Source organism: Sitophilus oryzae, unplaced genomic scaffold (assembly GCF_002938485.1).
Source record: "Sitophilus oryzae breed Bouriz unplaced genomic scaffold, Soryzae_2.0 scaffold_2014_pilon_pilon, whole genome shotgun sequence".
NCBI classification, from domain to species: Eukaryota; Metazoa; Arthropoda; class Insecta; order Coleoptera; family Curculionidae; genus Sitophilus; species Sitophilus oryzae.
Genome location: NW_022146741.1, coordinates 132,106 through 155,650, shown reverse-complemented (window position 1 = coordinate 155,650; position 23,545 = coordinate 132,106). Strand labels below are relative to the sequence as shown.

Here is a 23,545-nt window from a genome sequence, read left to right as displayed (position 1 = left end):
ATATATATATATATATATATATATATATATATATATATATATATATTATATAAAAAGGCTTGGAGTGAAAATCTCAGATAGGAATCCTGATACAGATCTTTTCCGGAAAACGGAGCCATCTTGTATGTATGCATTTGTATATGTGTATGTTTATTTAAATACTAAAGTGAAAGCAACGAATTTAAATAGGTAAACTTTGTAATATATCTTATTAACAATACAATGCAAAAAGTTTTATAAAAATTCGTTCACAGTAAATGAATTCGGAGGTTTGTATCTCATAAGGGCTTAAAGCACTCTACTATAAGTAATAATTTCAGATAATCGTTACTTTGATTACTATGATTACTTCTTATATTTTAATATTTAATCATATATAATATATGATTTTGGTACTGATGTCAATTTTGTCAACTATTGTCAACCTTTGTGTCTAATTTCACCTGCTTAAGGGATATATTTTCAAAAATAGATTCTTCCTACCCACTTTTTTCATTTAATGGACTCTCTGTGTATAAATTTAATACTTCTAGAACCATAACAATTTTTTGTACAAATATTCAAAAGTTCATTTGTACAAAATTTCACCCCTATTTTCACTCTCTTAGGGGATTTTAAAAATCGTTTCATAGTACTTACTTCATAGAACTTTCATAGTATATCACTTAAGGGCACAAAATTTTATATATAATAAATCTTCATACTACTAAAATATTTTTTCTGAAAATTCACCCCTCATCTCACACCCTTAAAAGGCGAATTTCTAAAAATGGATCTAAAGAAACTTCTACGCAAACTTTCATACTTCTAAAACCCATTATAATAAATTTTTGAAATAATTTTCACCCCTTATTTCCCCTCTTTGGAGGTGAGTTTCCAAAAAAACGCTTCGCCACTTAAGAAATCTCTATTCAAAATATCATACCCCTAGGACTAATTTTAAAAAAATATATACAAAATTTCACCACGTATTTTACATTATTATTTTACTATTATTTACTATTATTACTATTTACATTATTACTATTATTTACAACCTAACCTAACCTAACCAAACCAAACTTTACCCTCGTAGGGAATAAATTTTCAAAAATCTAGTATCCACTTTCGTCAATTTGTATTTAAAAAAATACAAATTTCCAACCCTAGTTTCGGTAGTTTCACCCTCTGAAAAGTTGAATTTCCGAAAATCGCTTCTTAGTGTTCAATTACATTTTATTATTCTCTCTTAAGGGAATAAAATTAGGGGTAAATATTGTAAGTATAAAAAATTAAAAAAATATGTCCTAGAACTATGAAATTTTACACAGAGGTCTTTAAAGGGGTGAAACTACTGAAAATAGGGGGGAAAATTTAACTATTTATAGTATTTATCATTTAATCTATCTTATCGTAATATGTAATCGTATCCCTAATATGCTTAGTATTATATCCTAAATGTAATCAAATGACGAATTCTACGAAAATATAATAATCGTATAATAGTATCTAGGGTATTTGGAAAATACCCTAGATACTATTATTTGTAAAATAGGGTATTTGGAAAATAACCTAGATACTATTATACGACTATTATGTTTTCGTAGAATTCGCATTTGATAACATTTTTACAATGCAATACTATACACATTACGTATAAGTACGACCCATTATAAATACTACAAGTAGTAATAGTAATCAAAGTAACTGTATGGCTTTAAATTCGGTACCTTTTACTTCGGATATAGATGAGTAACGAGTAGTTACATTTTCAACATCCCTATTTTACATTTAAAATTAAAAACGATCTTCATTTCATAGCCATCGCTGACGCCTTTTTTTCGATCATATTGTAGTATTCGCCATCACACATAATTTTAAACTTAAATATTTATTATTATAACTTTATTATTTCAATTCAAACGATTTCATCGGCTGAATCTTCAACTTTTCAGCTAATTTGGCACATGATATACGTTGATCTTGAATATATCTCAATCCACCCTGACTATCGACTTGAGCCATGTGTATTCTTTCTGGATCACCAGGCACTAGGACTGGTTTAGTTTTGTCTTTCTAAAATTATAGCGAAATTGATAATAAAACTAGGATTGCCAAAACTAAGACTTACTGGTTCTGTGTTTCTAACTAAGCCTAACAAATCTGACAGCCTGTCTTGGAAACCAGGTGCAAATACTTCTGGATTGATTGCAATAAAGGTTTGTCCTAAGTTGGAGGTTTCCACGCCACCGAACATTGGGACGTTAGTGCCATAATTTGAGCCTAAAAGTAAGCATTAATCTTAAATAATAAAAACAATATTGATTATGATGAAGTGTTAATAATTATCAACTTATTAATATTCGACGCTAGAGATCTAAGAAAAAAATAATACTCATTCTCAGCATATATACAGGGTGAGTTTATTTCGATGTTCTCTATGGGTATCTCGGGATTCTAAAAGAAAAATAAAGGTGAGTTTTATTAGAGAAATATATGACTAAAATATAAGTTTTTGAAATATTTTACATTTTCTATATAGTAGTATAAAATAAAGAACAAATTTTAAATTTCAATAAAAGCTACCTAAATTGGAATTGGCGCGTTACAGCTTAATATTTAGTTCAAAGAAGTATTGTACTTTAAATCAAATTAAAACTTGACCCAAACAGTCATACAGGGTGAGATAAAATTAATATTGAACGTTGGTCGCCTTTAAAAGCAATTTACTCTTTTATTTTAAATGGAACATTATTTCGATATTCAATGGGGAAGTTATGTCTCTTTAAAATACTATTAAGGTTGCCGAACAAGATTTTCCTAGTAATTTTAGTGTCAGTAGATCATTATTATTTGATAAAATCTCGGTTGCTGTGATATGCCGAACGATACTTCAACATGGCTGTCAAATTAATTCAACTTTAACAATTAGTTAAATCATCAATCAATTAGTCAATCATTTCGTGTCACTTAAAACAAAAAAAATTCTCAGAAATCGGCCGTAAATGGAAACATATCCTACATCAGACAGAATTGATTTATGATTCTATTAATTGATGATCTCAGTGTACATTCACCAATGCATAAAATGCTTAACTGCTTCTGATTTACCTAGTCTGGGCTTTTTATGGAGATATATTAAAAACTCAGTGTTTACTAACTCGACCATCCATTGTCAACCTGAGAGAAATGATTGTGGCTGCTTTTTGGTAGTAACATCCATACACATAGAAAATTTTAGCATGCAAAAATATTTTCCAAGAAAAAAGAGAATCATTTTATGCAGTGAATAGGTATGGAAGCATTTTTAGCATTTGTTTACATCTAGCTAACTTTTGTCACATAATTATACCTTTATAGTTACTTTTATTTCTCGAAATATCGTAACAAAATACGGGGTGTTTCCTTCTATACCCTGCTAGTAAGCGAAACCTTGAATCGGCGCGGCGCGGCGTTTACATTTATAGAAGTGAATCGCTATGGCAATCTAGTAAGTCGGAGAGAGCAAAAATACGAAGTATTTATTTCATAACCACTTAATCTGACGCTAGATTCTATGCGCTTGGGAAAATACTTCCTTTCTGTCTTTATTCAGTACCGGGTGGCCAATTAAGAATGGACGCCGGCTGTATCTCAGAAACTACATATCGTATAACTTTGGGAAAAAAATTCTGATAAGTAAATCGACCAAGAGAAATCGCTGAAAATTATTTTCAAGTTCGAAAAATGCCCGCTAGGGGGCGTTTCTCTAATAGCCAATCAGAAAACAGTTTTTTTCTCAAAAATATGCAGATGAACAGGTATTTTAAATATTACTATTGTAATCATCGAGAAATTTGTAATTTTTTGGTATACAGTATTTTCTTTATCTCACAAAATAAAGTGGTGGGGGAAGGTTAAATTTGCTGTTATTAAAATAAGGATAACTCGGGTTTGGGTTACGCGATTTAAACAAACTAGGGCTCGTTTAAAAGCGCGTTTCTTCCTTAATGATCTCCAGTATAAATTTTGTTTCCATAATTTTTTTCGTGGTAGCTAGAGGGCGCTGTTTGACATCATAACAGATATTGCGCTTTTGCGTAAAAATTTTAAATAGGAGGCTATATTTCCCTTTGCACAGTTAAATAGAGCTCAAAATTTCCAAAATATCAGTGCAAACCGCAACTTTCTATCTTCTCTCTAACTGAAGATATTAAGATAACAAATCATGTTAGTCTGCCGCTTAGGATTATATGGTCTAAAAATTATAGTAGTAGGCTAGGAAACAAAAAGAAGTAAATTGGTTACATCAAAATATCAAAACATATATTTTAATTTCATTTTAATACCATTTAATTGTTATTTATCCATGTTCGTTCTTGATTCGACCCCATAATTTAAAACCCGGGCATATTGAATCCGATGACCCAGCTGGCCATGGAAAAATGCCGTTCCAGCGTCTCTATCTACTAAAGTAAGTAGTATCCAGGAAGCCCCACACATTCATAGCAAAATAAGCGGCTCCACTGCCTCAACTATACCAACTGCATTCATGCTGATGAAATTGCAACAAATGCCCGCTAGGGGGCGTTTTGTTAGAGGATCCATCATGATGGATCCTCTAACAAAATTGGCAAGTAATTTCTTAGAAATTATGGATAATATACATTTATTTTTTTCTTTTTTTTTTTTTTTATATATACATTTCATTCAGATATTTAAAAAAGTTCAATCATTAACCAGGAAATTCGTAAAAATTATATGGATGGATGATAATGTTACATAAACACGTTTAAATAATTATGACGTCATTTTTTTAAGAAAACGCCCGAAATTCGGATGCACGAAAACTGAACTTAAACGTTTTGATATTTTGACGTAACCAATTTACCTTTTTTTGTTTCCTAGCCTACTACTATAATTTTTTGACAATACAATCCTAAGCGGCAGCCTAACATGATTTGTTCTCTTAGATCTCAGGTTAGAGAGAAGATAGAAAATTGCGGTTTGCGCTGATATTTTGGAAATTGTGTGCTCTATTTAACTGTGCAAAGAGAAGTATAACCTCCTATTTAATTTTTTTACGCAAAAGCGCAATATCTGTTATGATGTCAAACAGTGCCCTCTAGCTACCACGAAAAAAATTGTGGAAACAAAATTTATACTGGAGATCATTAAGGAAGAAAAGCTCTTTTAAACGAGCCCTAGTTTGTTTAAATCGCGTCACCTAAACCAGAGTTTTATCCTTATTTTAATAAATATGGGTTTAACCTTTCCCCACCACTTTATTTTATGAGATAGAGCAAAATACTTTATATCAAAAAAATTACAAATTTGTCGGTGATTACAACAGTAATATTTAAAATACCTGTTCACCAGCATATTTTTGAGAAAAACCCTGTTTTCTGATTGGCTATTAGAGAAACGCCCCCTACCTGGCATTTTTCGAACTTGTAAATAATTTCCAGCGATTTCTCTTGGTCGATTTACTCATTAGAATTTTTTTCCCAAAGTTATACGATAAGTAGTTTCTGAGATACAGCCGGCGTCCATTCTTAGTTGGCCACCCTGTATATCTTATTTTGCTAAGCGTGTTGACCGTACTCTTCGTACATACGAACATCCGCACCTAATACCAGAAATGCCAGACCTAGTATACTAGGTGTGTAATAGGGTGGTAGTTAAAAATTATTTTTTTCCGGCGCCCCAAACGATTCTTCCTTTTGACGAAAAACTACAGGGAATATTTTTGGTTTAAAACAATAAGAACACGTGTCGACGGCCAAATAAATTGCTACAAATTGCTACTTCAATGGCCACATATTCATAGAAAACTTCAATTGGCACGTGTTCTTTGTGTTTAAAACCAAAAAAAATCCCGTTTTTCGTCAAAAGGAAGAATTTCTGGGGGCGCCGCGCCGCTCCGGCAGCGCCGGAGAAAATAAATAAATAAATTTTAACGACCACCCTAGTGTGTAACTTGCTTTTAAATGTAACCAATGTTCAATATTAATTTTATTTCACGTTAACGTTTCGGGTCAAATGGTCCCAAAATTTCAATTCGATTCAAACTACCGTTCCTCTTAGGAGCCTCGGCGTGGTATGATAAGTGCCACCCTGTGTTGCTGGAAGCTTAACAATAACACTTTTTATCAGATCATGGCAAAATATAGTTTTCGATTAAAAAAAGAGGTCTCGTTTAGGATGTGATTGTCTTCAACTTTTACCTAAAATCTTGTCTAAAATCCATTCTAACGGAAATAGGGAATATATTTAGAAAATAGCCAATTTTTTTTTCGAAATATCTACTTGAGCCACGTATATTCTTTCTGGATCTCCAGGCACTAGGACCGGTTTATTTTTGTCTTTCTAAAATCAACGAAATGGATAATAGAAATATTATTACCAAAACTAATATGGTTCTTATCTAAAAAAATAGGATTGCCAAAAACAAATCTGGTTTTCGTTTAAAAAAAAGAGGTATCGTTTAGGCTGTGATTGTCTTCAACTTTTAACTAAAAACTTGTCTATAAAATCCATTATAGCAGAATTAGGGAATATATTCAGAAAATAACCAATTTTTTTTTTCGAAATATCTAGTATTAAGCCACAAACTTTTTCAAAAATTAGGGTGTATGATATATCAAGGTGTATAAATTTGATCTCACAAAATTGAATTATTTTCCCATTTGACCGACCGTAGTAGTAGTTTCCGAGATACCCATAGAGAACATTGAAAGAAAATCACCCTGTACATACAAATTCAACAAAATTACCTGAAAAAATTCCAGACATTACATCAACTAGTAAGCTTAGTCCATAACCTTTGTAACCACCATTTTCTTCCTCGCCTCCCAGAGGTAAAAGCTTACCAGATTTCATTCCAACTGATGGATCTGATGTCACGTTACCATCATTATCACAAGCCCAACCTTTTGGAATAGACTCACCTTTTCTTTTTTTGATCTCTAACTAATAAAAGAGTCCAAGAGACATTTATAACAACCTTCATTGAAATGTAAGTACCTATATTTACTATTGACATTGCATCATTTTTATTCTATATTTGCCTAAATGCTTACTTTTCCTACAGCTACAGTGGTAGTGGCCATATCCAAAACAACTTGATCATGTGCATTTCCAGCTCCAAATGATAATGGATTTGTTCCCAGCGCAGACTATAACATCAAACTAATACTTATTTTTTATACAAGACGATAAAATGGTATTTTATCGTGGACCGAAAAGATTAATTCACGGGCAATGAAATCGCGAGTGAATTAATTTCGGGAGACGATAATGCAATTTTATCGTCGTGTATAAAACAATATTTTTTTCCATAGCGAGTTACGTTTTAAAAAATATTCAGAAACTATAATTTCAAGGAATTTATTACGAGCAGAAAAAATATTGTGCTGGGTTGACGTTGGTTTCTATGTAATTTGACAAATAAATAAAGCTATCTCTTTAGTTGTCAGTTTTGAGTCAATATTTTTTAATTCTTTTACGTGTCGATTGCTGATTGAATTGGAGCCAGAAATGGCTCAAAACGAAATAAGTAAATTACCAACAGATATTCAGTCTGAGGCGACAAACGCCATATCCAAACTACTTCCATTTAAATCCCGAATAACTTGTATAAAAAAATGGAAGCAATTAAAAAACGTGCGAGAAGAAATAAAGTTTTTAACCTATCCTCGCTGTTAAAGTATCATATAATCTACCCTTGCGGTTAAAGTACTATTTTATCTACTATTTTTGATAGATATGAGGCAATTTTAACAGTTGCTATGGAAAAAAGTATATTATTTACGGCATATTTCAAAATAAGCATACAATACTGGCACATGATAACAATATATTTACTTGTCTTCCTCGAGTAGGAAGCATTACAGGTGACGTGTTCGTAAAACAAATACCGACACAGTTCTGCTTCATCGCTTGAAGTGAATATATTCCAGCTATACCAAAATGATTAGAACCTGGAACACAGAAACTCTTATTATTCAAAAAATCGTTTAATAATGAAGATAAGTACCATAAGCTGTAACCATGCTAATTCCTACATCTTTGGCTTTCCTTATAGCCAGATCCATACAAAATTTTCCGACCACAGATCCCAAACCATTATTGCCATTTACTAACGCTGTAGCTACTGTTTCTCTTTCTACTGCTGGTTCAGCGTTGGGGTTGCATGATTTGTTCAGAATTACGCTGATGTACATTTCTACAAGAAAAAATGTTCCAAACAAAAAAAAAATATTTGTTCGTAATTTGAAGACCTTGAGAAGTCTGATCTTGATAATAAGTCTAATCTCAGACTTACATTACTTATATTTTAAGTTGGTATCTTATAACTATTAAACTTAAAGAATACCAGAAAAATGCAAAACATGGAAAGACGACAAAATCACGCATTGCCCAACGCATATAGATTAACTAATAGGTACTACACGATTTGTTCAGGCACAGAATTGTTAGGAAATGAACCAAATTGAAAAAAAGAAAAGTTTAAAAAGGCTACATACAGGATGGCGCCTCTTATTAGATGCGGAGGCTCAAAGGAGAACGACAGTTTGTATTGAAATTAAATTTTGTGAGCAATGAAATAGAAGTTCACACTTGATAACGGTCAGTGATACTTCTGACCAAAACGTTGTGTCAGCGAAATAAAGACAATGAAAGTCCGAAACTCTTTTAGTTTTAATATGTAGTTTAATTTAGACCATTTTTTTAAATTATAAAGAGTTATACAGGTTGTCTCCAAAAAAGCTACATATCAAAGTTGTGTTTTTTGTAATGGAACACCCTATATATTAACTGATTTTCAGATTCTATGAGAAAAGTAAAGATGAGTTTCATTAAAGAAGCATATGCATAAAATGTAAGGTTTTTGACATATGTATGTACCATGAATATGCTTTAAATTTCAATAATAGCTCCCTAAATTATAATTTACCCTGTTTAGCCAGAAATTTATTTAAAACCTATTACCTATAGCCATTGCCATTTATTACCTATAGCCAATTGTAGTTTAAACGAAATTAAAGTTTGACCCAGAAAGTTACACAGGGTAAGACAAAATTAATATTGAACATCGGTCATTTTTAAAAGCAAGTTGCTCTTTTATTTTAAATGAAACACCCAGTATATTATCCCGATATTCAATGGGGAATAAATGTTTCTTCAAAATACTGTTCAGATTGCCTACCCTTCAAACAATGAGTTTCCAAGATATTTTCATTTTTATGATTTAGTGTCAGTAGATCTTTATTATTTGATAAAATCTACGGTATGTCCCCGGATTTTGTCTTTTCAAGAGGAAAAACTTCTTTTATTATTGACATTTTGAGAAAAAGCATTCTTCATACAAAATTTTTGCTGGTCCTAAAATGGGTAATTCCGTTTATACTTTTTCAAATTTCCATACCGTTTTAGGGAAAATTAAGAAGAAAAATTCCTAGAAAGTCATAAAAATCAAAACGCGTTTCGATGGTAATATAATTTCAATTTCATTCTTTGATATATTGTTATTGATAAAATTTTAAAAGGGTGATAATACTTATCGAAAAATGTGATACTTTAACAATAGCAAAGTACATGATGTTAACCAAAATTAATAACCTATCTATCAAAGAATAAAATCTAAATTATATTACCAGAGAAACGCCTTTGATTTTTAGGACTTTGATAAAATGATTTTGATATTTTCATGTTTTTTTTTAATTTTCTCTAAAAGGATATGGAAATATTGAAAAGTATAAACGGGATTAACCATCTTAAAACAAGCAAAAATTTTGTCAATATTAAAAAAAAGGCTTTCCTCTTGTAAAGACAATCCGGGGACATACTGTACATAGCTGTGATTCGCCTGATGTTACTTCAATAAAGCTGACAAATAAGTTCAACTTTAACAACTTGTTATCATTTGGTGTCAGTTAAAATAAAAATTCTGAGAAATTTGCTGAAAATGAACACGTATCCTATATCAGAGAGAATTGATATGATTCTATTAATTGGTGCCTGCAGTGTGCATTTACCAATTAATAGAATGCTTAAATGCTCCTGATTTATCTAGTCTGCACTTTTGGATGTGAAAGTTAATTATAGATAGGAAATTTATTTTCGATTGACAAAGATGAATCATCTATACAGGGTGTCCCAGAAATAAGTGCAAATATTTTAACTGGTAGTAGAGTTAAACCCTAGAAACACGCCTATGAGGTTTTTTTGCGAAAAAAAAAATTAAAATTCGAAATTTTTTGAAAATTTTTTTGGAAATTTTTTTAGTTTTTAGTTAAAAAACATAATTTCATGATAATATGAAAACATAGGTATTAGATTAAATTTACAAGAAAGAAAAACCAGAAAAGATCCAGTGGTTCTCAAAATTTTAGCAAAAAATCTTTTTTTTTTGGAAATTTTCAAAGTAAAATAACTCCGTTATTTTGGACTTATTTGAAAAACGATAAAGAGAAAATATGTTTCTTTTATCGAGATCTACCACCCCTTAAAATATTTGCACTTATTTCTGGGACACCCTGTATATCTAGCTATTTGTTATATCCTTACAAATCTGTGTAGTTCAGTCATTGGGGATTTTTCCTTTCAAAAAAGTCCGGAAGTTTTGCAACTTTGCAGGTTTATAGGTTTTGGGGTCCCTAACTAAAATCCATAAAATGAACATTTCCAAACACCGCCGGCGCCGCCATCTTGCCAAGATGGCGCCCAAAATCGGTATTTTGTAAATATCTCGAAAACTATGCGTTCTTCGCAAAAATTTGAGGAGAGAAAAAATAAAGAGAATGAAATTTTCTATAAAAAAGGTTCTATGAAAATTTTCGCTAAAGTCAACCGTTTAGGCACAAAATCCCTGGAAATTTTACAATTTTGCGTAAAATATGATATATTATGTTTAATCGATTTTCCGAAATCAAAGGTCGATTAGGGTTCACTAAAACTAGTTTTAGTTTAGTTTCTTCAATTTTGTCATGAAACAGTGGCGTATCATTAATTCGCTTATTAATTTATGAATAATTAATTTTAATTATTGAAAATGTACGTACTTGTTTCCACACCACCCAAGAGGTAAAGTATATGGGGCGTTTATTTTAACGTGGTCTCGCCGAAGGCCTATTCCACTAGGTAAATTAAAAACTTTAACTTATCTGCACAAGCCCGACGGACCTGGCTCATTGATTTAAAGACGATCGTATCTGCTGTGCTGGGCTCATCAGGGTGGTCTCTCAGTTCGTTCAACTCTTCATCTTCAGCCGCCAGAGGGATATCTACAGGCAAGTCCAACTCCTCTTCATCGGACTCGTCGAGTGACACTTCAGTGATGTTGTCACAGGATTTCCCATTGCAGTATGCACATATCATTGAACATTTTAATCCTGCTTTTCTGCATCCACAGGCTTTACCACAGTTGTTGGTTTTGCATTTACAGGATAAAAATGCCAGTAGGGATTTTGGAGCTGGATCTGTCAAGGTTGTGAGTGGAGTAATGCCTGTTTTTGTTTTCTTCCAACCCCATTCTTTGGCATCTTTGGTACAACCAGACCAATGCTGAACCTGGTGGTAAGTTCGCAATGAATGCTGTCCAGCACGACAATTAATTATTCATAAATTAATTATTATTATATTAAATGAATTAATGACACACTACTGTTTTGGAAAAACTAAACTAAAACTAGTTTTAGTGAACCCTAATCGACATTTGATTTCGGAAAATGAAAGGAAGCGAAGAAAATGAATTTGCCTTAATTGGTTCTTTTATAGAAAATCCAATATATCTACAAGTCATCGTAATATAAATCAAAGAACTACTTGTTTATTTTTCTTGACATAATAATAAATGCTTACTTACTAAACTGTTGTAGGTAAATTAAATAAAAAGTAAACTGTTATAAATTTAAATAAAGTCCATAAATTAATGTCGATTTTGAAAATAGCTACTAAGTGTTACTAGAAAATTGTCATGGCGACACCAGCCATCTTGATTACAGTTTTATTGAAAAATCGTTTTTTTTTTCAAAATCTGAGCCAGATAGGTATAGAAAACCCTAATGTAGTTTGAAACAGTATTTAAATCTACTTCGACTTATTTAAAAAAAATACATAGTGTTGCATTTGAAACAACGAAGTTTTTATGTAAAATAAACAGCAATGAAGATACCCAGACAAACCAGCAATTTTTGATAGCCCTGTATACATTTAAGGAAGCAATCAAATTTTCTAGTTAAGTTTATTTCTCTGGTTTGAAAATCAGAACCAGAATTAATTCTGAAAAGTAATGTACAAGGTGTTGACAAACCTTTTTAGTATAGCATGTATATTTAAATATCTTTAAATATCACAAAAACCAATGCTTTTAGACATAACAAACCCTTATAATAAATGCCTTATTTTATGTCCAAGAATGTCAAAGTATTTTCGATTGATAAAGATGAACCATCTATATATCTAGCTATTTGTTATATCCTTACAAATCTGTGCGATTCCTTATAATTAAATGATATCACCTAGTCTGTTTAAACCATGACTGTAATGCCCTCGATAATCCGCTGTCACAAGATTTTCCGCAAAAATTTTAGCATATTCTTCTTTCGTCCCCACTGCTTTTAAACAATCGACGATAAAACGATTGACTTCATTTAAAGGAGTAACCAAAACAACTTCTGCTAAAATAATTATTTTTTTTTAAAATAAATAATTGTTTAATAAAATAAAAAATACTACTTACACATTTTGCCTTCAGTGCATGTAAAATGTCAATTGATGTTTAGTTAATGTTTCACTTTATAATTAAAAACACAATAATGGAATATTCTTATCTTAATCCTTTTAATAAACAGTCTTAAGCTTAACATATTTATAGGTTTGACTTTAAGTTCTTATCATTTAACATTCAATGATTAAACAGTAAAAGTGAGTAGCTTTTAATTTTCTATATGCATAAAAAATATCTTCCCAACGTAAATGTAAATAACGTCTATACTACTGTGATGTATTCATCTCTTCATTCTTTTTTTGTATTACTAATGTAATATTAACTAATATAGAATTCGTATCACACCAAGTAAAATAAATTTGTTGAAACGTAAATTTTACATGAAAGCAAAATTTACTGAGTATAAACGGTAAACTTTGACTAAACTAACCTATGGTAGGTCCACATCAAATATAAAATGTGTATGTAATATAAAACATCTCAAAAATGAGCTCTCCTCTTAGAAATTGATGAGATCTCCTATGGTCACATTATTAAGTTCAAATCCACCGAAGGTGAAAAAAATAAATAGGCAATAAACAAACAAATTCAAAATAATGTAGGGTAAAGTGAAGTAAGCGTATTAAGTAAACAATTTATATTTTGAAATTTTATAGAATAGTTTAAAAATATTATGGATAAAACCGAAGTAGGTAAAAATGTATAATACTTTTTTAACACTTCTCTCTCGTTTTTCACTCTAACTTCAAAAATAATTTTAATGTTTACTATTTTACATCAAAAAATCATCAGTTATCACGATAGTCTGCATTAGCTACAACCATAAAACAGAATAAAAGTCGTGATCACTTAACGTAAAGTATCACGGTATCAGTTGATACGATAACCTGCATTAGTTATATAAAAGAATGTAGAATGAGTGGAAAACTCAATAAAGTGTTAATCACCGCGACCTTAAAGATCTATTGTGTCCCCATTTCTTGATTTATAACTCATCACACATGGGGAACTTCCTGTTGTAGGGGAGAAAGCTTATTTCCCATCCTCCTCTGAAAACGAATGTTCATCCTCCAAGAAGTGGGTATTTACCTCCTACGCAGGTATACACCCTTCTACGGTTACGGTTTTTCCATCCGTGTCCTTCACAGTCGAGGAGCTTGTCTCCGGCTGAGATACGCGTAAGGTGGAGGCTGGAGGATCTCTTCGTTTTATCCACCTCTAACTTGGTCTCTCCTTAGGACTGATACCAGCGTTTTCTCGAATCTATAATAGAGAATATATCCCTCTATCTATAGCACACGGATGCAACTCATTGTGAATCAGTTTCAATCAGTTGGTGTAGTATTCAATTTAAATAAGTTTAATTGTTTCTTACTTCTTAAACCTTTAGATAATATCCATATATGTTTTTTTTTTCTTTTCTTGAGTTTGGATTGATTGTCTGTATTATTACAGATCCAGACTGGTGCTAGCAAGGCGACTTCAAGAATAAAGTGCCTGAAAAAGCCCACTATGTTGGAGCAAAACGTCGCATAAAAAAAAGTTTCCATCTTTTCAATTTATTTAAAAAAACTCCATACCCATGAAAAGGAAAAAAATATATGAATTTAAATTAGTTACTATGTCAAACTTCGAGTATTCGGACTCAGATGATCAAGACATAGTTAAGTATTATCAATACCAGACAACGCAGAACCAAGACAACGCAGAACTCAGACGAAATAAAAAAAACAAGCAACTTTTAAAATACAACACAACTGCGACGCGACGGCGGGAAAGGATCGCGAACAACAGATCTGCGACTGATTGCAAAATAGTCCCGTTTGAATCGATTCGTGTGCAGCTTCACATTACTATATGTTCCCGAGGTTGCAAAATAGTTGCAAGCGCAACTGATTTTCAACTTTTATCACAAAACAGTCGCACTGTGGGCGCTGGGGCTTATAGTCATAGAACAGATTGAAAGTCTGTAATCACGCAAGTTATGCTTTTAAATCACCCATATTAAAAATCGCGGTAATCAAATGCCACAATGGTCTGCATTAGCTACAATCATGGAACGGATTAAAAGTGGTGATTCCGTCACTCTTAAGAATCCCTCATATTAAAAAATTACGGTAACAGTTATCAATATTTAAAAATCACTGTGTCACTCATCCCTAATCTAATCTAAATCCTAAAACTACTGAGCTTATTTACTAGAGCAATCCATTCACTCGAAAAATGTTGTGTACAGTAAAGCGAAAGGTTGTCCAGCATTTGTCTGTTTGAGAAATGGTTCAAAATTGTGAAAATCTCCATATTTGGATTGTTAGGGATGTTTTTAATGTTTGATATAAAAAGAAATTCTTTAAATTTACGCTTTTTTTCGTGAGATTCCATGTGGACAAATCGAGCTTCCGGCCACTTTATATTGTGCTATTTGGACTACAATATCTGGCTTCATTGTTTTACTTTTGTACAAGTTGATTGTTCGTTAAATAGTACGTGTAGTGGATGTTCTGTCTGTCCAATAAACGACTCACCCTTGGTATATTCTTTGGACTCACCGCATTCGCAAGTTGTGTCAATTTTACAAGTTTTTGTCAAGACGTTTCTTAAAGACGTTCTAGATCTGAAAATACTTTTAATGTTGCATTGTTTAGTTATTTGCCTGATAAGTTTCCAATGTTCATTTTACATATGGAATAATTCAAACAGTGATCTCAGACTAGTCAAAGGGCTAGTGCACCAATAAGTAACTATTCTGAAGTAAATCCTTTTTAGTACTATTTAATTCAGGATTAGGTAATGCTTGGTCACAGTACATGGTAAGTATTTACTCGATGTCATAAGGATTTAATAATAATTTCTTCCTAGTGGCATCAGAATGGTTTGACTGAAACTATAAATATTGTCCCATGTGTGTCGGTTTCCTATACCGGGTGGTGCATCTTCATTGGTAACAAGAAATTCCATGCAAATGTTGAACTGTCCAAAGATTGGCTTTCCTGTTGGTTTTGCAGCAAGGACGTACATAAATTTTTGAAAGGTATGGGTATGCTAAATACACAAGCAAAATTTGAATATTTTTTTTTAATTTTAACAAGCCGAGTTGAACTAATTTGGGAAATTAAAACAACTTTCGTTGCACGTCATCAATGACACCATGCGTCGTCTTATGGAGTTTGCTGGTGGTCGTATTATGATGTGCAACGAAAGTTATTTTAATTTCCCTAAAACTGAACAGGTACCAATGCAAAACCAGACAAATACCAACATATGTTAAGTTGTCAACCTATGATTTAGTTATTGTATGGTATGGATCAAGTATGAATATTGTCAAATTGGACTGCCCAAACTATATATTTTTGTCTAATTAAAACATTTTTTTTATCATCTAAAATTGCCATTATGACTCACTAATAGAAGGTAATATGATGTATCCGTGTACACAACATAACAAATTGCATTTGCATAAATACTAGGTATTAAAATTGTTAAATAATTTAATTAATATTTTAAAATTACATTTGGCAATGACAAGATCATAGGCAAACTTAAGGTATATTGGCATTTGCCTGCCATATTTATAAATTAACTAATATAACACCCGTGTCACAGAAAGGATAATAAACCTATTGAAATGTATTATAAAATAGTTTTTACACCAAACAAAACTTAATATAATACACAATAACAATACATTTATCAGAAATAAACTTTCTACGATACTATACAGGGTGGCGCCTTTCATAGGCCGCAGAAGCTCCAAGGAGAACGGTAGTTTAAATCGAAATGAAATAGCAAAATAAATGTTAGCATCATCAGCAGATGATTATAAACTAAAGTACAATCTACAAGTTGAGCGTTTATATACTCGCTCAGTGGGCACCGAGTGGGCGTGGCAAAATCTAGCCAACCGAGTCAGAGCCAACTGAGCGTAACAGTTATATTTCCGCCACTAGAGTAGTAGGAACAAAGAACTTGAAGGAATTGGACCGTTGACTCTGTTCATACTATCTTTACATTTATTAATTCTGATGCTTTCATATGCATCTAATGGCCTGTAATTTGAGACTTGTTTAATTAATTTTAAATTATTAAGATCTATACAATGTTCATTATTAACAATAAAATAAAATATACTAAAACCATTAAATTCTACGTAAAAAGGTGCTTTGGAAATGTTTTCATAAAAATACAAAATTTTCCATAGCAAAAAAGTTCCAGCGAGTTGTTAAAAATGCATATTTTTGAAAAACACCCCGTAACTCCTAAACGGTAACAGATATTGATGTGCGGTTTCCACCATCATGTTTTTGATGAAAATTGAGCTCCAGACACCGATATTAGTTTTCGTCTATCTCCTATAGAAAAGGGTGTTTCCATTTAAAAGCGTCGAATTTGACCCACCCTGTACATTGCCTTCCCACATACACACATAAAATATTTTGATTCTACATCTTTCCGTTTTCGTATAATCAACCGAGGCGAATGAAGTGCGCCACCCTGTATATTATTTTCATTTAACCTTTCGAAACCTGTAACTTTCTCGGGAAGCATTTTAAGGCATATATTTATGTAGGAACTTTTTATTTTATTTTTATATGTATAATCACCCACGGAAGTTAGATACACTAGTTTTTGACACCCTGTATAAAAATGAGACTTTCTCTAGAAAACATCTTACCATATTTCCAAGCTAACAGGATGCCATCTTTTGGATCATACGGTATAAGTACCTAAATATACCAAAAATATATCTTCCAGTTCAAATATTATGTAATCATATTCCCAAAAATATCAAAAAAATTCCGAAATACGCTAAAATGTTAGTGCTAATTTACCAAATAATTACGTAACATTACAAAAATTAAACGAAAATTTATGACACAGTGTTTGATTAATATTAAACATGAAGAAAATGTAGAAATATGCTAAATTTACAACACGGATTTTCAGATGTGTAACTTAAATTTTGATACCAACTCCCGTAATACCTCATAAATTAATATAAAATCTTACAATAGCATTTAAAAAGCACTGAACATCAGAAATATTAAATCTATAAGTAATTTATAACCTTTCAAGTTCAGATATATCAAGTCAATCAAAATATTCTTAAACTATTACAAAATCCAAACATCTTACCTTATGATATCACGCCGAACACAAAATATCATCCATAAAACACACTGAACAATAGTTTTATTGTTTTTTCATTAATTTTAACCACTTAAAACACATCCGCGGAAAACACTACGCAAAATAAAGCTTAAAATATTTCTATCAACGCAGTTTATGTCGATCTTTTCCTGCAGACACGTCAAATAAAAACATTCAGCTTTTTTGTTGCTAAGATACTCCGACCGTCAAAGCCATCTATGTTGGATGTGGATACTAAATAAACAGTTTGAATAGAATTTCTTCAGGATATCATTAACTATAAATAATATTTTTGATGGCTTATTTTAGTAAAATTTATATAAAATAAGTATATATTGTAAGTTATTACGTATTTATACAATATTTTGATGTTTTTTATTGAAAATATGCTATCTATTTTTATATAATACGATTTGAATTAAAGAAAAATATATTTAATTAAATATTGAGACTTATTATTCGCACTTTGGTAATAAAATGAATTTGTTTCTTTTGATATTTTATTTTTTATGTAATTTTGTTCGTAAAACGCTAATTATTGAGGTGTTTTAACTATACAGGGTCCGGCAAAAGTGCGTCGGGCATCTGTAGCCTGTAGCTGTTCTAATAAAAAAGTTAGAAATTTTTTTTCGTCCAGAATCCGAAAATCAATTAATATATAGGGTGTTCCATTAGAAAAAACACAACTTTGATATGTAACTTTTTTGGGGACACCCTGTAGAACTCTCTATATTTTTAAAAAGTGCTCTGAATTAACCTACATATGCTCATAAAATTTCATATCAATACAAACTGTCGTTCTCCTTGGAGTCTCCGCGGCGTATGAGAGGCGCCACCCTGTATATACAGTCAGATGTAAAAAAACGCTTTTTTTAATTTAGAGACAGTTTCCAACGCAGCGTAATATGACGTTACGAGAATACTCGCCAAAACCATCTCGTCTTATCAAAAAATTGCATCAAAAAGTAATGATAACTGAAAAAATTGGAAATTGATCGTGATCAGTTCATTTCGCTCTTAAAAATTAACCAAAGCTTGTACTGACATGAATCAAAAAAACAAATTGCTCAGGAGTCATCGTTCTGACCGTAAAATTATATTTTATGAAAATTTACACTCGAAATTATTGCACACAGTGTTTTAAAGTTAGGGTAAAAAAACCACTCCTCGATTAACCCTGTATAATATGCCAAGTAAGATATAAAAAATATATATAAAGTAAGGCACAAGCAACTAATAGAAGCGTTAGTACAAAAAAATCTCGATACAAGAGATATACAAAAAATAGTAAAACTGTACCTCAATCAAAGTGCGTCTGTTCGCGTCCTATCTGAACTGACGAGAGCAGTGGATATCAAACGAGGAGTTAGACAGGGAATATGTCTTTCACCACTCCTTTTCAACGTCTACTCAGAGGAAATCTTTAACAAAGCCCTCGAAAATGATGCTGGTGGAATACTAGTTAACGGCATACCACTGAACAATTTGCGCTGCGCGGACGATACTGCCTTCTGGCTGAAAACATGCAAGACCTTCACAATATGTTAAATAACGTCATCACAACTAGTCGAGAATATGGTCTGACACTCAATGTTAAGAAGACCAAATACATGATTGTCACTAAAACTGGAGTGCCCAATGAACATCTGTACGCGGAAGGCGAGGAGCTCGAAAGAGTAGAGTATGACTACGTGGGTACAAGTGTCGACTGCACCGCGGATTATTGTTCAGAAATAAAGATTCGCATTGAAAAGGCCCGTGCATCCTTTGTGAAGATTAAGAAGCTGCTCTGTAGCCGCGATTTGAGCCTAGATCTGAGAACTCGTATGCTCAAATGTTACCTATTCTCAGTCCTTTTGTATGGTATGGAAGCTTGGACCCTCAACGAGCTTTGCGAGCGGAAACTGGATGCCTTCGAGATATGGACATACGGATGTTGAGAATACCATGGACAGTTCTGAGAATAATGAGGAAGGACGTAGAGATCCCCAAGGAAGTGAAAAAAAGAAAATTGCAATATCTCGGCCATATCGAGAGGTCCAAGGTATGAGATTTTGCAACTCATAATCCAGGGAAAAATTGTAGGAAAAATATCTGTTGGAAGGAGAAGAATATCCTAGCTCAGAAACCTGCAAAAATGGTTTAATGTCACGTCATCTGACCTATTTAGGGCCGCAGCTTCCAAGGTCAAAATAGCAATGATGATAGCCAACCTCCGATATGGAGACGGTACATAAAGAAGAAGAAGAATATGCCAAGTACTAAAGTTTATAAAGAACTTAGTTTACAAATTAAAGTTGATATAATTATATACAGCTTGCTAAAAAATCATCAAAATAGGGCTAAACATGACAAAAATATAACACTTTAAATTGACTGATTGATTTTTCGACCAAAAATTTCTCCGTTGCGTTTTTTTTTTCATCTGAGTGTATATATATAGTATCACAACATTTCTAAAATAAAATGCAATATAAGCAACAAACAATATATTTTTCAACAATTTGTGCGTATTACATTATCATCTTTATTTAGTCAAACAACTTTTGCATCAACGTGCCATATTCGATAAACATCAAAGTGTCAACAACCACAGAAAAGCAGATATTATTACGCCTAGGTGCATTGCATCTTGTATTTTCTTCTAATCATCGTCAGCTGGAAGATTGACAGTCTTGGACTCCATCGGTTTCACCTTAAGCTCTTTCGCAAGTTTATCATTCGTAGAGTGTTGATTTTCTACGTATCTGAAACCTCCATCTTTCTTGACTTTCTCCATGTGTTGCCGTTCTTTATCGCCATGCGCCAAAACGGGCTTCGCCGGATCTGCCTAAAAAATTCATATAAAAAAATATACAGGGTGTCCAATTTTGGTTGAAATCATATGGTATTTCTGTTATTAGTAAAGAGGGAAGGATGCGGTTTGAACAAACCTGTCCCACTTTTTTGTCAAACGGAAGATATTGTAAACAAATGTTCTTCGTTTCTGAAGGGTATTTTCAAAATTTTGCAATTTGGGACAGCCCCCGTATCTCCATTATTGTGGAAGATATCGAGATGATAACTGATTCTTGTAGAACTTTTTACGTAGTGGCGTAGTCCGTTTTTCTCCCAAAAAATATTTTTGAAAATATGAACTAAAGTTATGTTTTTTTTTCAAATGGAACACCCTGTATATTTATAATTCATATTATCTGTCCTGCTGTATGAGCTTCTCAAAAACATATATCACTCTATATTTATTTTCACTATCTATTGCACTATTTAAAATATATAATTTTCTTATTAGTAGGCCATGCTAGATAACAAAAAAAAAATCGAAATGGTATTTACTAAAATAGTCATACACATATTAAAATTTTATTTGTGATTGAAACATATGAATATACAGCCTGCTTTCGTCGCCTCTTAATTTTAATTTTATACTAGTGATGGTCTTGTTTTTGATTTGATTTAGCTTTCCCTGGTGCCCTAGCCTTCCCCCTTGTCATACCCGTTGATTGCATCCTCTTTATCCTCTTTTTCTTTCCTTTGTGTTTGATTGCATTTTTTGTATTTTCTTTTATATAATTACTTAATTTGTGTATTTATATATTTTTGAATGTCTGCGGGGCTGTGCGACACAAAAACATTTAATGTTTTTGTATATCGGTTTTTTTTTGTAATCGCGACACAGTCCCTTTTACCTAATTTTTTTACAATGATTGGTTTGTATATTGGTATTTGGAGAGAAGGGTAAATAAACTATTTGAATTTGAATTTGAAATATTTTACTTTTGAACTGTTACTGTTCACTTTTCACCGAGCTTTTCACTTATTCTCTGAATATATTTTTCTTTTTTTTATAACACGATTTATTATAACGGGATGGGTTTGCAATATCTAAAGGTTGCCTGGTAGCATTCTCCAGATGTTTGACACTGTTGTTGTTGCCATGATATATTTCGTGTCAAAAATCCCCAAATACAGAAATCGAGAACGGACAAATCAGGTAATCAGGGAGGCTATCGTATACATATACATACGTCCCTTGGTTTCAATCTATTGATTTGGGGTTCCAATCCAATGATTTGGTCATTTAATAAAATTCTAACATTTTCGAGGTTATGAGGTGGAGTCCTATCTTGCTGAGAGTATATTTTACATAAATTAGCTAAAGGAATATCTAAGTTCTGGTACGATAGCTACCAAGATTTACAAATAGCGGTAGAGAGTTAACTATCCCTGATATAAGAAAAAATTATTAGTGGCTCCCAAAATAAAACAAGAGAGACAGATAACAGTATATATACTTTAACTATACAGTGTGTCAATTTTAAAACTTCCCACCTTTAATATCTTTCTTGCAGTTAAAAATATGAAAAATCAACCCCCTAGGCGGGGTAGATATCACCTTTACAATCGTAAAGGGGAATGGGGATCAAGTAGCACATCGTTTTAAAGGGCGTTTAATTCTCTTTTCAGTGGTATCTTACTTTGTTGCTTTTTGTCCAGAGGTTTCCGAATAATTACGTTTCAAAGTTGCAGAAACAATTAAACCTCCCTGCATTGAGATTTTGGTTTTCAGGCTAGTGTTTACAAAAAAAGCATTGCAATGGATCTCCTTGTAGTACAAATGATTAGAAGATTAGGTGGCAACATAGGCATAGCGATTAAATTTTTCTAGGGGGGTCGAAATACTAATAAACAGAAAACATCATAAACATTTTTAGTTTTACAGGAGGAATTGTTAACATTTCAGCAGGACGGTTCTCCACCTCATTATTTTCTTCCGGTCCGACAGTGGTTAAACGAGAGATTTCCGCTTACATGCATTGGCAGAAAGGAACCAATTCAGTGGCTTCTAAGATCACCGGATTTAACACCCTTAGACTTAGACTTAGACTTAGAAAAGCGAATTACAGCAGAATGCCGGTCAATTCTCGGTAATTTTTTCCGAAATGTTAGGGAGGAGTTTGAAAACAGACTTTATTATTGTTTAAAAGAAAATAGACATTTTCAACAATTTAGAAGATAAGTGGTGTAACCTAATTTTCTAATCATTTGTACTACAAGAAGATCTATTGCAATAATTTTTATATAAATACGAGTCTGAAAACCAAAACCCCAATTCAGGCATATTTAATTGTTTCTGCAGCCAACTTTGAAACGCGATTGTTCGGAAACCTCTCAACAAAAAGCAACAAAGCAGGATACCAATGAAAAGAGAATTAAACGCCCTTTAAAACGATGTGCTTCTTGACCCCCATTCCCATTTAAGATTGTAAAGGTGACATCTACCCCTCCTAGGGGGTTGAAAGAAAAAGAGTAAAAATATTCATTTAAATTGTCCCCCTTACAAATAAAATTGACGTGTCTTTCCAATTTTTCATATTTTTAACTGAAAAAGGGATATTAAGGGTGGGAAGTTTTAAAATTGACACACTGTATACTTTAATAATTCTTTAGTTCTTTTATTATCAATCATGGCCTACTAATAAATATGATCTTTTAATAAAAACCTTTAAAAATTGCAGTAAATAGTGAAAATAAATTGGGATATATATTTTTGAGAACTTTATGACAAGCCAGATCATATATTTTATAAATATACAGGGTGTTTAAATTAAGAAAACATAACTTCATTTCATATCTCTAAAAATATTATTTTTGTAGAATAACAGATTAAGCCATTGTATTCTACGTAAAAAGTTCCACCAGAATGTT

At 32.1% G+C, this 23,545-nt stretch overlaps 2 protein-coding genes across 7 annotated transcripts in view; both read right to left on the bottom strand.

Moving 5' to 3' along the window:
* Positions 1-252: 252 nt before the first annotated feature.
* On the bottom strand, positions 253-12,790 carry LOC115884109 (uncharacterized oxidoreductase YjmC-like). Of its 4 annotated transcripts, none has more exons than XM_030902599.1 (8): positions 12,704-12,790; positions 12,447-12,638; positions 7,997-8,185; positions 7,825-7,940; positions 7,041-7,136; positions 6,735-6,930; positions 2,111-2,262; positions 253-2,055 (listed from the first exon to the last, which is right to left on the bottom strand). In XM_030902599.1, the coding sequence occupies exons 3-8, from the start codon at positions 8,181-8,183 to the stop codon at positions 1,888-1,890; spliced, it is 915 nt and encodes a 304-aa protein (XP_030758459.1). In that variant the 5' UTR covers positions 8,184-8,185; positions 12,447-12,638; positions 12,704-12,790; the 3' UTR covers positions 253-1,887. The 4 variants fall into 4 exon arrangements, with proteins under 4 accessions (XP_030758459.1, XP_030758458.1, XP_030758457.1 ...); XM_030902598.1 differs by having other exon boundaries at positions 12,483-12,638; XM_030902597.1 differs by having other exon boundaries at positions 12,483-12,641; positions 12,704-12,771.
* Positions 12,791-20,313: 7,523 nt separating this feature from the next.
* The window catches only part of LOC115884080 (uncharacterized oxidoreductase YjmC), a 45,382-nt gene continuing 42,150 nt past the window's right edge, over positions 20,314-23,545 (bottom strand). For all 3 annotated transcript variants that reach the window (XM_030902559.1, XM_030902561.1, XM_030902560.1), the window contains exon 8: positions 20,314-20,669. In XM_030902559.1, coding sequence (XP_030758419.1) covers positions 20,484-20,669 — 186 coding nt within the window. In that variant the 3' untranslated portion in view covers positions 20,314-20,483. The remainder of the gene's footprint in view (positions 20,670-23,545) is intronic.

Coding starts and splice junctions, on each gene's coding strand:
- LOC115884109 (XM_030902597.1), bottom strand. Junction 7,137..7,824: donor TTCCTACTCGAGGAAGACAA/GTAAATATATTG, acceptor TTGATGTTATAG/TCTGCGCTGGGAACAAATCC. Junction 2,056..2,110: donor TAGTTAGAAACACAGAACCA/GTAAGTCTTAGT, acceptor CTATAATTTTAG/AAAGACAAAACTAAACCAGT.